The sequence below is a fragment of the Phaenicophaeus curvirostris genome, chromosome 1 (assembly GCF_032191515.1).
Source record: "Phaenicophaeus curvirostris isolate KB17595 chromosome 1, BPBGC_Pcur_1.0, whole genome shotgun sequence".
NCBI lineage: Eukaryota > Metazoa > Chordata > Aves > Cuculiformes > Cuculidae > Phaenicophaeus > Phaenicophaeus curvirostris.
The window spans coordinates 106,613,198-106,629,027 of record NC_091392.1 but is presented as its reverse complement, the minus strand read 5'-3'; the positions used below and the strand labels follow the sequence as shown (position 1 = coordinate 106,629,027).

The window sequence follows — 15,830 nt, the reverse complement described above, 5'->3', positions numbered from 1 at the left end:
AAAGGAAAGGAAAGGAAAAGGAAAGGAAAGGAAAGGAAAGGAAAGGAAAGGAAAGGAAAGGAAAGGAAAGGAAAGGAAAGGAAAGGAAAGGAAAGGAAAGGAAAGGAAAGGAAAGGAAAGGAAAGGAAAGGAAAGGAAAGGAAAGGAAAGGAAAGGAAAGGAAAGGAAAGGAAAGGAAAGGAAAGGAAAGGAAAGGTTCTCTGTTTGATCCAATCAATTTTTATTCCAGGTGAACTATATGATCTCCTTGTAGTTATGGATTCTTCTTGTTTTCCTTCAGGAGCTTGTGCAATTGATGAGCATCAGTGTGGCAGCGGGGAGTGTATACCGTTGCACAATCTTTGTGACAGTCGACCTCAGTGTGAAGATGGCTCTGATGAAGCAAAGTGCGGTAAGGTTTCCTTCACACAAAGAGAGGGATTGTATGCATATTTGATAGGAATTACCTAGGAAAACAGCCACAACAGCTCAGTTGGTATACAACACTACTGCTGCATGCAGACCATGCCAATTTACACAGCTTTATTTCATTGAGTTTCTCAGGGCCAAAAAATTAAAGTTATTTTTCTGATATATTGTATGTTTACTGGCAAAGATCTCTGCAAAAAGTAAGAAGTTCCTCTGTGCTCAAAACTGTGAATTCTTATAATTACCTCAAAATTAAATGAAAACTCATTACATGATTTTCTTCTGTGTCCATTTCATATTCTGAAAGTTCTATCACTTTTCGCTGTAATTAATTAGGGTTGCATAGCAGTATAAATTCTGCAGCATAGGGTAGAGAGTAAGTATCATCGATGAAAATTCCCAGCTATTTTTGTGGGTGTGAAGCCAAACATCAAAATGTGGTACCCTCCAGCCTGCGTGGGCTCCATCTTGTGGATGCATTGCCATAGACTGAAGGGATGACACAGCTGCAAAAGCAGCATCTTTTGATCACAGTGGATGTGCACTTACTACAACAAGGAAACCAACAGTTGCTACTTCTTGTTCCTCTAGTAAAATTGTTCTTTCCAAAAAGTAGGTGTAAAGTATGTGGTTTCGTTTCACATAGCATGGAAATAGCATTCTTTAAACAATATTTTAAATGTACAATTGATGTTAAAATCATGTTGGGCCTATCACAGAAATTACATTGCTGTTCCTGACAAAGTGCTGTTCTGACAACCTATTATGGAGCACTAATGGAAGAGTTACAAGCAGCTTTTAAGCTCAATACATCATTATCTTCCTTTGCTTTAAAGAGGACTGTTAGGGATCAGAATGCCCTTGAATGTGTGCTGACAGTTCTGAGTTCAACGTCTTTTAGATGCATATATATATATACACACATTCATATAGGTGGTATATATAAATATAGGTTTACATATATACGTCTGAAGGCACGGATTCAGTCTTTGCATTAGTGCAAGTAGCTATTTTGTTGCAAAAATGTTCTCCTTTAAAATGCATAGAAAAAAATCAGTTTCTTCTGAAGAAAAGAGGACTTAAATGTTTTTTTCCAGCCATTGCTAAAGAAGATCTGAATGAGGTAACCATTCCCTACATTAATATGACATACATTTTTCCCAAAGATTTATTTTACTATAGATTGTCTATTACTTCATAACAAATTGCCCCATATTAAAGGACTGGGAGAACTGTTTCCAAAACATATTTACTCCAAATACTGAATCAATATAAGCCTTAAAATCAAATGAACTTCAATTAGACATATTCACATCGAGTCTTTTCTGTGTCCAAAAGTATTTCTCATTTCAATTTCTCACCAGAAGTGGCATTTTGAACTAGACAAACTGTAATTTTCAAATTCTTCAACTTCTTAAAATTCCCAGGGACTGCAAAAGAAAGGTGTGAAGGTGTGGGATATATCTTCCTTTGCAGAATTCTAAAATATATGACATTTGAATTAAGCACTTGTTGAGTGCTCAGTGACTCTCTTATTCCTTACAAACAGTGTATATGGAGAAGAATATGGGTCTGATGAAAAGTAAGGAAAAGGAATTACAGTTCAGGTAAAGGAGTGCAGAGGTGTCAAAAATAACTTTGAGAAATCTCACAGTGCAAGAAATTCAGAGATTTTTCAAGACCGCTTGAAAATTTTTCATGACTGAGGCTTACCATTAAATAATTACTGTATATAATGTATAAGAGACTTTTTTTTTTTTTTTCAGAAAGACTTCTGGATAGTTAATATTTTATGAAACAACTGTTTTGTCAACCAGTAAATTTTAAATGTGTTTTATGTTTTTCACTACTTCATGTTGGCAATAACTGTTGTCTCCCTGAAACACACTTGTAGCTACTGAGATATATATGGGATTATGTTAACCTTCTTAAACGTTATGGTCCAACTTCCTTAGTCACTCTGCTGATAGCAGAATTGCAAAATCACAGGATGATAGTGGTTGGAAGGGACCTCTGGAAGTCTAGTACAACCACTTTGCTAAAGCAGGTTCATCTACTGACCAGTGACTAGAAAGCTGCTCAGAGGAGAAGGACTTGGTGGTGTTGGTTGACAGCTGACTGAACATGAGCCAGCAGTGTGCCCAGGTGGCCAAGAAGCCAATGGCATCTTGACTTGTATCAGAAACAGCATGACCAGCAGGTCCAGGGAGGTTATTCTCCTGTAGTCGACACTGGTGAGACCGCATCTCAAATACTGTGTTCAGTTCTGGGCCCCTCACCACAAGAAGGATGTTGAGGCTCCAGAGTGTGTCCAGGGAAGAGCAACAAAGTTGGTGAAGGGGCTGGAGAACAGGCCTTATGAGGAACGGCTGAGAGAGCTGGGGTTGTTTAGCCTGGAGAAGAGGAGGCTGAGAGGTGACCTTATTGCTCTTTACAACTACCTGAAAGCAGGTTGTAGAGAGGAGGGTTCTGGTCTTTTCTCCCAAATGACAGGGGACAAGACAAGGGGGAATGACCTCAAGATGTTCTAGTGCTCTGTCTTCCTCAGAGTAAAGTTTTTCCTCATGTTCTGATGGAGCTTCCTATATTCTAGTTTTCCAATTGTCCCTTGTCCTGTTGGTGGGCACCATTAGAAAGAGTCTGTCCTCATCCACCTGACACCTACCATTTAGATATTTGTAAACATTGATAATATCCCCCTACAGCCTTCTCTTCTCCATGCTAAATACACTCGGGTGTCTCAGCCTTTCCTCATAAGAGAGATGCTTCTGTCCACTAGCTATCTTTGCAGCTATCTGCTGGACTGTCCCCAGTAGTTCTCTTTCTTGAGCTGGGAAGCCCAGAATTGGACACTGTACTCCAGATGTACCTCACTAAGGGTCTAGAGGAGACAGACAATATCCCTTGACTACTGGCCACACTCCTCTTAATGCATCCTAGGATACCATTGGCCTTCTTAGCGACGAGGGCACATTGCTGACTCATGCTTAACTTCTTGTTCCCTAGGACTCCCAGGTCCCTCTCTGCAGAGCTGTTTTCCAACAGGTCAACCCGTAACATGCATTAGTGCATAGGGTTATTCCTGCCTAGGGACAGGACTCTACTCTTGGGAAAAGTTTTAGTACAAAGGCTGATATTCAGAGAGTTTTTATTGTTGTATATGTGTTTTATCTTAAGCTGCAATGAAAACAGTAAAAATTCTCATAGCAATTTGGTCTGGAAAATCCAATTTTTCTGTCATGTCTGTTTTTAACTTTATTTACAGTCAGTGTTACTGAGCTCTGTATAGCTCAAACTTAACACCATACCTGGAAATTGCACAATGCTAAGAAAAAAACATTAGTCAGAGTTGATGGAAAATGTGCTGTTTATCATCTGTTTGTGACACATTTGCAAAACAGAGGGTATGAAAGTCTCTTGTGCAGAAACATAGAGAGAGATAGCAATAACATTTCCTTCCTGTGGGAGCACAACACCCTGGAGATGCTGCATTTATTACCACTGTAATGGATTTTAACTTTTTTTTTTTTTTTTCTGGCAAGAAGCTATTTATATTATATTTCTGTTTTCTTTGGGCAAGGGATATGGTGGTTTCACACCTATCTGAAATTATTCTGCCTATTTTGGTCTACAGTGGGATTGCTTAATGGTTCTCTAATCACTGAAGGCCTGGTACAGGCCAGGATCATAAAAACATGGCATCTGGCATGCGCAGATGATTGGAATGAACAGATTTCAGACAGTATCTGCCAGCTGCTGGGGTTCAGGTGAGTGAAATACATTCATTGTCCTTGTAACTTGTTTGCAGGTTTGTTGAGTATATTGGTATTGAGTATATTTGTATATTGGTGATTTTCTCATCATTTTACTGATGTCTTTCCCAGACAAAAACGGGACAAATACATTTTTCTGTGGCCAGTGAAATGCTTAGTGTGCCAACAAATCTGTAAGTGTTGCAAAACCTGTTTTGACAGCACTTATTACAGGATTGATGGCTCCAAATATACCATGTTAGGCATGAGGGTACATGTTGGAGAACACTGGGAGACTGACTTGGCTGCCTTAGTCTTTTATCATTTTATGTCATCATTTACATCTTCACTTTTATGAGGATGGCTCAAGAGTAAAACTGGAGAAAACAGCAGCCTTGGCTGCTCTGCTATCATACTAATGTTCATTTCAAGTAAATTCAAGATAATCACCTGGGCTTGAAATAAGTTTCACACCCATCATTAGACCTCAGCTGTGGGAAAGGAAACTATTTCTCTTGAAGTATACCTAAATGGGGGAGGGAGGAGGGATGTATGTGACTGAGAAAATAGACTGGGCTTCAGTCACTACCCAGCAGAATTTCCAGGCAAGATGTGGGGAGGTTTGAGTACAAAAGTGATTTTTGGTCTATTGTAAAATTTATGGCCTAAATTCTGGCCTTCTTGCACTGTATGCAACTTCACTGCCATCCACTAAGTAATGGATAGCTTTTCCTACACTGATGAGGTTTTTAATAATCAAATTAAATTCTAAGCTTTCAATTCATTATGTTCATTTCTGACCAAAGTAGGATGCCTGTAAACACACTTCTGGTAAATTAATTGTAGAAAAGACTTAGAAAATTATTTGTAGCAGGACTTACCTTGGTATTCAAGTGTTACTTGATGATATTTTTAATGATTGGATGAATGTGTGCTGGTTTGTTTTTTCATTTTTCCCTTTGCATAGGTACTGCATTTACATAAATGTCAGATACCTGCATGACCAAATCCTATTTGTTATTTATCTCATTTACTCATGCATATAAGAACATACAAACTATGACTAAACATTCTGGTCAAATATCTTGTTCTTTACTGTGGCTAGTAGCCTTATTCCTCTGATTTCTTCTCCCTCTCCCTTGCCTCCTTTCCCTCTATACCTACTGGAACCTAACAATAATGTAGTCTATTGTTTTAATTTGCATTTGTATATCTGAACTTTATAGTGTACATTGTCTTCCACAGTATTTTCTGTTACTTTTTAACAGTTACTTATGCTTCGTCTCCATAACATGTGGCAATATGTTCAGTTTGTCTTTGTAGGCTAGTCAGATATACTTGTTTAAAAAATTCCTGTTAAATTTCCTAGTTAGTTCTTCTAAATTTAATTTCTTAGTTTATTGCATTTTTCTGTCAATAAATGTATTTTTAAAACTAAATTTCATTACTTTCTCATATTCTGAGTGCTACTGCTGTTACTGATCCTACAGAATAAATATGAAATCCTCATATTTATACATGCACATAAATCCTATAAGGATCATGCTATTTCTGCCTTCTATAAATCCCCTTCTAGCAGCATATTTATTAATAAGAAGCACCATATATGTAATTAAATTGATGTTTGCAATGACAGGTCTTGAGTAGGCTATAGGTCATGCCCCTATACTCAATAATTGCCTAGAATCGTACTTTATTAGAGAAAGAGGCTAAGATTCATATAGGACAATTTGTATTTGTTGTTAATTGCTTATACATTTGCTAGTTTCATTTACTGTTTAATTTATGAAAAGGACTGCAGTTACAGAAGTCATAAAATCACAGAATGGTTTAGCTTTGAAGGAACTTTAAAGATCATCTAGTTCCAACCCTCTCTGACGTGGGCAGGGACACCTCCCACCAGACCAGGGTGTTCAAGGCCCCATCCAATCTGACCTTCAACACTTCCAGGGAGGGGACATCCACAACTTCCCTGGGCAACCTTTGACTGTGCCTCACCACCCCCTCTGTCAAGAATTTCTTCTTAACGTCCAATTTAATCTTCCCACTTCCAATTTATAACCTTTCCCCTTTGTCCTGTCGCTACATGCCCTTGCAAAAAGTCCCTCCCTGCTTTATGTCACCCCCTTCAGGTACTGGAAGGTTGCTTTAAGGTCTCCCCAGAGCCTTTTCTTCTCCAGGCTGAACAACCCCAACTCTCTCAGCCTATCCTTATAGCAGAAATGCTCCATCCCTCTGATGATCTTCGTAGCTCTCCTCTGGACCTCTATCAATAGTTCCATATCCTTCTTATGTTGGGGGTTCCAGGACTGGACAAAATACTCCAGGTGAGGTGTCATGGGAGCAGAGTAGAGGTAGAGTCCTGTAGCATCTCCTGATTATTTCTGTAGCTGGGCTAGGAAGTGCAATGTTCCACACAGATTCTAGTAAATCACACACGTAAATCCTCTTGCCTTCATTTCCAAATATGTACCTGTGGTATTCGTAACATGCTGAACAGGAAGCAAATCTGGAGGCACACATATGTGTTCATCTACAAAACATAGCTTAGGCAAATCATTTACAAATACTCTTTATGAGTCTGGAGTGCAAGGCTCCCAGATTGATGCTTTTCAGAAACTTGATCAGGATCCTTTGTTTAGGTTGCATTTATAACTGTGCATCTGACAACAGTGTTAAAACCTGACTATAGGTAGCATAACTTTTGTTTGAACCAAAAAAACCATACTTCAAGCTTTTTGTGATTGTAGTGGTCTGTTGCGAAACATGCTTGTTCCTCAGGGACAAGAGCCAGCTATGTCTTTACTGAATTGTACCCAGGAATGGGGGTAGATCTTGCAATTTTGCTGTTCCCAGAAGTCCAACAAGGACAGAGAGTTTAGGACTTGCTCTCAACTCTGCAGTCTGTTTTCTTCATGAACTAGGAAAATTCTTGAGAAAGAAATGAGTTTATTGGAATGCAATGTCTTGTTTGAGGTTTCCGGGTCAATTAGGTTTTCATCCTCCCTGGTTATGAATGGTCAGTAGTAACTACATGCCTAGCTCCTTGAGACACTACTGAAAATCCTGCCTTTGAATGCCAGATCCAGGTTCTGCTGTGTGCTGAGAATAGAACGTACAACTTGAAAGGCTTGGAAATGATCTCCCAAAATTTATGCACAAAAAAAATTTATTCTGATGGCTAAATTAGCATAATAAACAGATAGTACGATCTTACTTTGCTGTAGAGCCAAAAAGAGACTTTTGATGGATAGAAGAAAGAACCTGATTCTCAGTGTGTTCAGGCTGTATTTACAGCATTGAGGACCAGAATTAGGACAGTCCTAATAATTTGAAGATAGGCTTAATTTTACATCAGTTATCATCAAGAAATAATGTGCATTTTCACCTGAAAGCCACAGGAGGACTCTCAATGATACTTTTTGCAGGTCCATAGCTTCACTATGGATGAGACACTGGTATTAAGCCTCCTTAAACCCATTGCTTAAGAAGCTTCATTTCAAATCCAGAGAGTATAAGCAAGTTACTTTTAATTACCATCTGAAGAAAATTCATGAAAAAATCTTGTGCATGTAAGCATTTAGAAAACAGCAATTCTTCATATGAACTCACATGTCAACAAAGTTTTTTTTATGCCAAAGAAATCATTCACTATTTGTAATTTGCTGCTATTCTTTATTATTTGTTTTACTAGCTGTCAGAAATTCAGGGGATGAAACAGAAACACTTCCCTGTGACCAAAACACAAATTAAAAAAAAAAAAAAGCAAACATCCTACAGCCTGAGAACTAAACAATGAATTACAAAATGTGTGAATATATTTTCTCCAAATCAGAAATGTAGGGCCTTAGGTATTTTTGATGTTGTTTTTTGTTTGGGCTTTTTTATTAGGGAAAAGAATCGTAGCTCTAGGACAACTGCATTTCTATCCTTATTTTGGATGGTTTTTGCATCATCATAGTACATCATCTGAATCTTTCTCTACTTTTGCTACTGCTTATTGTTACTGAGCACATCTGAGACAGAGTTAGAGACTGACATCACGGTGATCCATAGAGTATTAAAGTACATGAAGGCCAATAATAACCAAGGAATTTACTGCACAGATATATCTGTATATTTGTGTGTAAGACACTTCTAAGACTGTTCTCTAAGTTTTATGTAAATTTTGCAAAGTGAGCATGTTGAATGGATTTAGGGTTATTTAACACCTAGGTTGAACTCTTAAAGGCCATTTTTTTGCTCACAACTGCCAAGATTTCTAAAAGATCATTTTCATTAAGAGAAATTAAAAAGCTGTGGGATTGTGTTTCTGGACCAGTAGAACAAACTCTACTCTTGTTAATAAACTGAATATCTCCAGGAAATGTGTATGTTTTCTTATACTTCAAGAAATTATTTACTCTCATGATTTACCAATGAGTTTATTAAAAAGTAGTAGATTGATTTTTGAAGTCACTCATAAAGCTTGAAACTTTTCAGTTGTGTGTGTGCTTCAGTGCACTAAGAAACCAAATGAAATTATCAAAGGTTTTCTCAAAACCCTGTGGTTACAGAGAAGCTCAGAGAAGTTCCAAACCGTAATCCAGAAAAAAAAAAAAGAAGCAAAGGCCAAGGAGGAAGATACTGAGGTGAGATGAGAGACCTTCACAAGTACTATGAGGCTTTGACTTAGAAGGTGTGTGCCCTATTACACAGTCCGTTACAATTATCTAGTAAAACACACATGCATTCAGTTGAAGTTCCCTGGTATAATGTAGTGTAAGCCAGTAATATTCATAAATGTACTTACTCCAAGCTCTTTATAGCAGCATGTTAATTTTTTATCTTGTTAAAAGCTCTTGCTCGGTAACTTTCTCAAGAAACAACTTAGTTGCCTTTCATATACATTTGCACTCACTGTAGACTGATCTCAGTGAAGTTCCCCATTATAGAATCTGACTCTACGTACCTGGGCTGGCACTTTGGTACTCTCCCAGACTATGTAAAAGGTCAGCTGGGGGCTCTGAAGAAATCTTTGAGGTACATGTTAGTATACTGTTGATTTATATTGAAAAAGTCTGTACACTGTGCTGTACATGTTCCTAGAGAGAATTAAGTGTCATTTTGAGGTTATGAAATGCTGCAGTAATGACTTTTTTGGTAGAGTGGGTCATACAAATCTCCTAGTGGTGCAGCAGAACCATTGAACACCTACTTTCTCATATGCCTGGCCTTACTTTTCCAAATAGCAGATTTGCAAGCAGATTCTAGACTTCATACTTTCCAGGAGAATGATGTTTACTGCTCTTAAAGAGAAAAGTACTTCCTTGCTATAGAGATGCTTTCTGTGTGTTAAACCTTCTCTTCTTGCTCTGGATAGAGTCAGACAGAAGTAGGCTGTCAGGCCCCAGAAAATTATGTAAACTGAACACAGCTCTATTTTTCCCAATGGTTCCTCAAGAGAAAGCAAATGCATTCCTTAGGTCTATGTTCCAAGTTGGTCGTATGCAGTAACACAAAGTATATGATAAGGAAAGAGCTATAAAGTAAAACTAGATATGGGCTGTAAACATCAAGACTATTTATCTCACTACTAGTACACTGAATACTTGGTATTCAAAAGGTTCTTGTTGCAAAAAAAAAATTGAGTTGAGGACTACACCCCACTTCAGATGAACTATCCTGTTCGTAGCAAACATGACACCCTTGATTTATTCCACAAAGAGTTATTTTGATTTCAACAGATCTACAAGGTGAAACTTAACTTCTGAAAAGGTAGCATTAATTCCTTTATATTCTTCATGATCTAAAAAACAGTTTCATTTCTCCTATAGGCACAGAAATATATTATCAGTGTAATTACCCTCCCTCTCAAGAAAGCAAAACTCTGATATTCCAAGGTTCACCTATTACTGTTCAATTTTGTATACTAAGTTTTAGCTCCATACATTTGAGAACTAGTACTGCAAATCCTTCAATTTAGCACAGAAAAGCAGAAATTCATACTTTGCTCCTATTAAAATAATTAATGTCTCTTTCAATATTACTGGGGCATTAGAAATCTTGGTGTAAGTGTGAAAGTAGGCAAGTCACGTTTTAATACATGTGAGTTTCAAGCTCTAAAAATCTCCTGTTAATTGGTCATTATTTAAGGAAAGAAAATGGTGCTGTTTTCCACCATCACAGTCCTGTCCCAAACATTCCCCCACTGGTGGTAGAGGATAAATATTTAAAAATATTCATATGTGTCTTTTCCTTCTAGGGATGTAAATGTGTCATCAACTGTATTATTCACTGGAGAAGGCCTGTTTGTTAGCATCACCAAAGCAGCTAACAACAGCCTAATATTTACAAAAAGGTGAGTAGAGTGAGGCTACTTCTACATACAAAGGCTAATTTAAGGCGTAGTCGTGATCATTCCTACACCAATATCCAGCTCAGGTTTATCTAGGAGACAGCATGGTTCTGTATGAGGTCTGGATGACAAACATATCCACTTTTTAATCTTTGTCTACTGCTGAATTCTGCATAACATTGGGCAACTCACTCTTACTCCCTCCATTCTTGTCCATCTACTGTAAATTTAAGAAGAGAGAAAAATTTGCTGTATTCTTAGACAGCATTCAATACAGTCTTAAGTGAAGTCTATACATTTACTGTGGGAACGATAAATACTGTTATTTTTATGAATCATTTCTTACCTAGAAATCTTTAAATTATTAATATTCAATATAGTAGAAGAATTAAAAATGAATGTCTTTCACCTATGGCAATACAGTAGTTATCACGCTAGGTTCTCTTGATAATAGAGAAATATAAAGACCACAAATTGTGATCTGTCTAGGCATCTCTTGAAACATAATGAGTGACACTCTATAAGCCATCACCTTTACTGACAGAGTTAGGATTAAGCCTGGATTGCTAAAGTAGGCAATCCACAGCCAGGTATGTATATTTAGACAAATTAGTCCCACTCAACAATGACTTCTGGATTTTTCTCCACATTTAGAAGTGAATAATTAGATTAGATGATTCTCAGAATACGTTTGAATATACTCTAATCTTTCTCAGTGCAAATAACAATTAAAGTGATTCTGAAGGGTCCTACACACTGGTAGAATTTCTTGTAGATTAAATGAAAATATAATTATATTCTCAAGAAATTCTGGGATTTGTAGTACAACTCTAAAAGGAGAAAGGCTTGTCACCATCAAATAAAATATATATATATATATATATATATATATGTAAAGACTTCAGTTACTGTCTGTATAGGAGGGTTTATTACATTTTCCTGGAATCCTACTAAAAGCACTGAGGCAGAAAATTACTACCTACTTTCTAAAATGCTGTAACCATGCTGACGATGGGAAGAGTCCATGTTCTTTCAGGTTTCCTTTATAAACCTACTGCATAGTAACAAAGCAGGAGAGAATTCTTAATTTGTTGTCCATTGAAGGAAAAAAAAAATACGTTGCATGTTCTAATCATACTCTGTTAATCCCGAACATTTACCACTCTCACTGGTGGTGAAAGTATACTAAACTAATGGAATATCATTGCAAGGTATTTTACTTTTTTTTCTCGAGTATATGTCTAAACCAATATTGCCACAAACGATCTTAAAGAGCAGTAATGATTTAAAGACATCTTCTGTTAATATCTGTTAAACACTAAAAAGTGATTAATGTGGGAAGAAATGGAATAAGTTCATTCATCCTAGTTGTAAATCTGTTGCAGAAATAGGTATCTTCTACAATTTTTCATCTGGACAGCTGACAGGAATCAATGTATAGGGTAACATCTGTACAGATTCACATACTTTTTTTTACATATACAGAATGATAGAAAGATTATACAGATTTTTAATTAAAAAAAACATTAACTACTAATCAAATTATAAAATTTATTTCTTACATTTCCTTTGGTCTTTATTCAAGCATAACTACCAGTGAAGCAAAAGAGGGCACATAAAATAGGACTTGAAAGTTGTGGCGGCAGAGACAGCAAAACTGTTCTCTGATGCCCTTAGGTAATGTATTTCTTGGCAGGTTAGCTTTGTAATGGGCAAAATCCTGCCTTGAAGATACACATGTGCAGATTCCACAGGCACAATTGCTTTTGCTAGTCCTCAGTAAAGATCATACTCACATATGTCCCATTTACTCCAGATTTCTGCCCAGCATGCAGCTTCAAAGATGACACTCAGGGGCTCATATGATGGGTATTCAACATATGTCTTCTGGACTCTCCTACGGTGACTAAGAGTCAGCTGAGAGCTGATGAATTGAAGAGCAGGCAAGGAAGTGGTTTTCATACTGGCAGATAGCTTCAGAAAGTAGAAAAAGTAGATGCCCATGAATGGCCTCAATAAAGCGATCATTAGGTACTGGTGGTGAGACAAAGAACCTTGTCACATGTGACTCCCTGCTTAATTTTAAAAGGATAGGGACAAATCTGACATGTTGTATGTTAGTTTGGGTTGTTTATGCATCTGCCTAGGAGATAATACAGAACTAGATAAAGGAGCTAATGTACAGTACCAGTGACCACCATTTAAAAGCCTACGGAGGGAGCTTGGTCAAGAGTTTTAGTTTTTATGAAGTTTGTGCAGAAGTTAGTATTGGTTGCCTATGGATTTACGCATTTCTGATTATTCTCCTTGATGTTTGCCTCACTACCAAGGGACACCCTTATGAAGTCAATACAGATTTGAACACAAAATACAGAATTTGGTTTCCACTTTTTAAATTACATCTTTAATATTATGCATTTATCTTCAAGGGGAAAATGGCTATGTGAGACTATTCAGGGCTGGAGGCATATCTCATTCTTACCTCTTCTGTAGTGAAAATTTAACCAGGTGTGGGGTAGGGCTGGGGGGAGGGAGGTGTAATTACAACTCCCATTTGCCCTTCTTGAACCATTATGCCATTTTGAAAATGCTGGGTAATGCCATACACTATTTCCTTCCCAAGAGTTATGAAATTTTAGAGCAAATATAGTGAGGGATACCTAACACCTTATCATGTTTAAAGTATACTTCCTTTTGTCTATTTAAAAGTTACCTGGAAATGAATATTGTAAACTAGTCATTGACAAACATTTTTTAATCTATTTCTGTGTGTATCAGATTTAAATTGCTACCACACACACTGCCTCAATTGTTCAGATTCCTTATAAGCTATGAAGATAATATTAAAACCTCTGGGTATCAGAAATGTTTGAGTATTTTTCATATGAGGTCTTGTGCTCCTCATACTCTGGCTAAATATCTCTGCTAAATAATTTCTAACCCTGTATATGTAGCTATATATTTTACAGTCCATTATAATCTTAGAAAAAAGATACAGTGATGTTAAACTAACCTCTTAAATTCTTTGGTCATACTGATCTCTAGTGGTCAGGTTTTGAAAACATCTCAAAAGCTAGGAAAAATACAATATGCAGATGCAATTTTACTAATAATCTGTCACAGACAGATTTTTCATTTCCCTAAAACAGAAAGGAAGTCCACTTTTATTTCCAAAACATACTCCAATTAAATGTCCATTGAAGAAGACTATGTACATTTACCATATATAATACAATGTTGTCTATAATTAAAATATAATTAAAACATCTAGGACAAAATATTATATTTAACATTTTGATACTGATAAACTAAGGTACATATATATATGCTTATATACATTTATATATATGTGTGTGCATGTATGTGTATTTGACAGTCATTTAGTGTTACCTTATATGCAGACACTTGTGGTTTAATTGCACTTTCTTTCTAGAGAACACTGTTTGAAGAACCTGGTGGTTCATCTGCAATGTAACATTGAACGTAAGTGAGCATACTCAGGGAATATTTCTACAGAAATTGAATTGTTCAGTCCATAAAGCCTAATGTTTATAGTTTGAATTGAAAGGTTAGGGAGTGGACTATTAAAACTATACTAATAATGATCTAAACACAGGAAAATTTACAGCCCTCACTTGTTTTCAGAGTTAAGTATACGCTAGAAATAGGTCTATACTGGAAATGCATATATGAAAAATCCAGAAGGTGTGAAGAAAGAATGCATCTAAATCCATGTTTTAAAGTGTCTACATTATTTCACATATAAAACACTGACCTTTTTTCCAGTTATAGTATTTCTGAATAGCAGTTCAGATACTACAAAGCCTACTTTTCCAAAATATTAGCTAGCCTAATAAAACACACTATATCACCCTAAAAATAAGCAAACCTTAAGTTTTTTATTTTTTTCTGTTGTTATTTCAGCTTGTGGAAAACAGCTGTTAACTCAGACTGATGGAACAAGGATTGCAGGTGGAAATGATGCCAGAAGAATGGCTTGGCCTTGGATAGTTTCACTCAATTTTAATTCCAGACCTCTTTGTGGAGCTTCCCTTGTCAGTGATGAATGGCTAGTGACAGCAGCACACTGTGTATATGGGTAATATTCATTGTACTCAGAAGCTAAAACATTCTTATGCTCTCAGAACATGCAAGTATCCAAATGGTAGATAGTCGTCAGTAAGGCGGAACATGACCTGAGCCATTGATCAATCCTATACAAAGCAAAAGAGCAACGAAGCTGGTGAAGGGCCTGGAGAACAGGTCTTATGAGGAACGGCTGATGGAGCAGGAGTTGTTTAGCCTTGAGAAAAGGAGGCTGAGGGGAGACCTTATTGCTCTTTACAACTACCTGAAAGGAGGTTGTGGAGAGGAGGGTGCTGGCCTCTTCTCCCAAGTGACAGGGGACAGGACAAGAGGGAACGGCCTCAAGCTCCGCTAGGGGAGGTTCAGTCTTGAGGTCAAAAACAAACTTTTCACGGAAAGGGTCATTGGACACTGGAACAGGCTGCCCAGGGAGGTGGTTGTGTCACTTTCCCTGGAGGTGTTTAAGGGATGGACGGATGAGGTGCTAAGGGGCATTATTTAGTGATTGATAGGAATGGTTGGACTCAATGATCCTGTGGGTCTTTTCCAGCCTAGTGATTCTGTGATTCTGTGATTCAAAAGTTCACACTGAAATCACTGGGGAGTAGCACTTTTTAGAGGGTCTCAAAATGTTTGATTTAGAATGAAATTAATATAAATTCGCAAGTGCCTCCTTCCACCAGCTCCAGGGCATCTTTCCACCTAGCTGAGATGGCCATATGACATCCATGCCATGTCTTTTCTTTTTGATTTAATAACGATGAAACATTGATTTTATGAGCAGGTCCACTAACTGATTATGAATAATTTGTAAAAAATATAAAAAATTAACAACTAGCTCACTGCTTAATTACCATGTTTTGAAACAGTTGCCACTTCAGCCAAAGGCTCCTTTACTTTCTAGAAAATCCTTAATATTTACTTTTAAGCAGAGGATCATGGAAACTAAGCAGCATTTTGTGAAAAATTAACAACTGCACTTTAAATATATGGTATTAATACTAAGCATTTGCACTTAAACCATAATTAACGTGGGCCTTCATTAATTAGTTGAATCTCTGCCAGTGGTGTAAAGGATGACATCATACCTCATAAGGGTAAACGTAGTGTTGCCTGTTCCTCCCGTATATTACATAGACTGATCGAGATTTACTGTATATCACCGGAGTGAATCTTGATTTATGTTCATGGATTAGGCAATATTGGATATCCTCTACATGGTACCATTCAAGGAAGTGATGCATATT

At 37.1% G+C, this 15,830-nt stretch overlaps 1 protein-coding gene across 1 annotated transcript in view; it reads left to right on the top strand.

Moving 5' to 3' along the window:
- TMPRSS15 (transmembrane serine protease 15) overlaps positions 1-15,830 on the top strand; it is a 56,879-nt gene that overhangs the window by 37,222 nt on the left and 3,827 nt on the right. Inside the window, exons 18-22 of the mRNA XM_069852854.1 lie at positions 281-391; positions 4,043-4,175; positions 10,405-10,500; positions 13,931-13,980; positions 14,422-14,596. Coding sequence (XP_069708955.1) covers positions 281-391; positions 4,043-4,175; positions 10,405-10,500; positions 13,931-13,980; positions 14,422-14,596 — 565 coding nt within the window. The remainder of the gene's footprint in view (positions 1-280; positions 392-4,042; positions 4,176-10,404; positions 10,501-13,930; positions 13,981-14,421; positions 14,597-15,830) is intronic.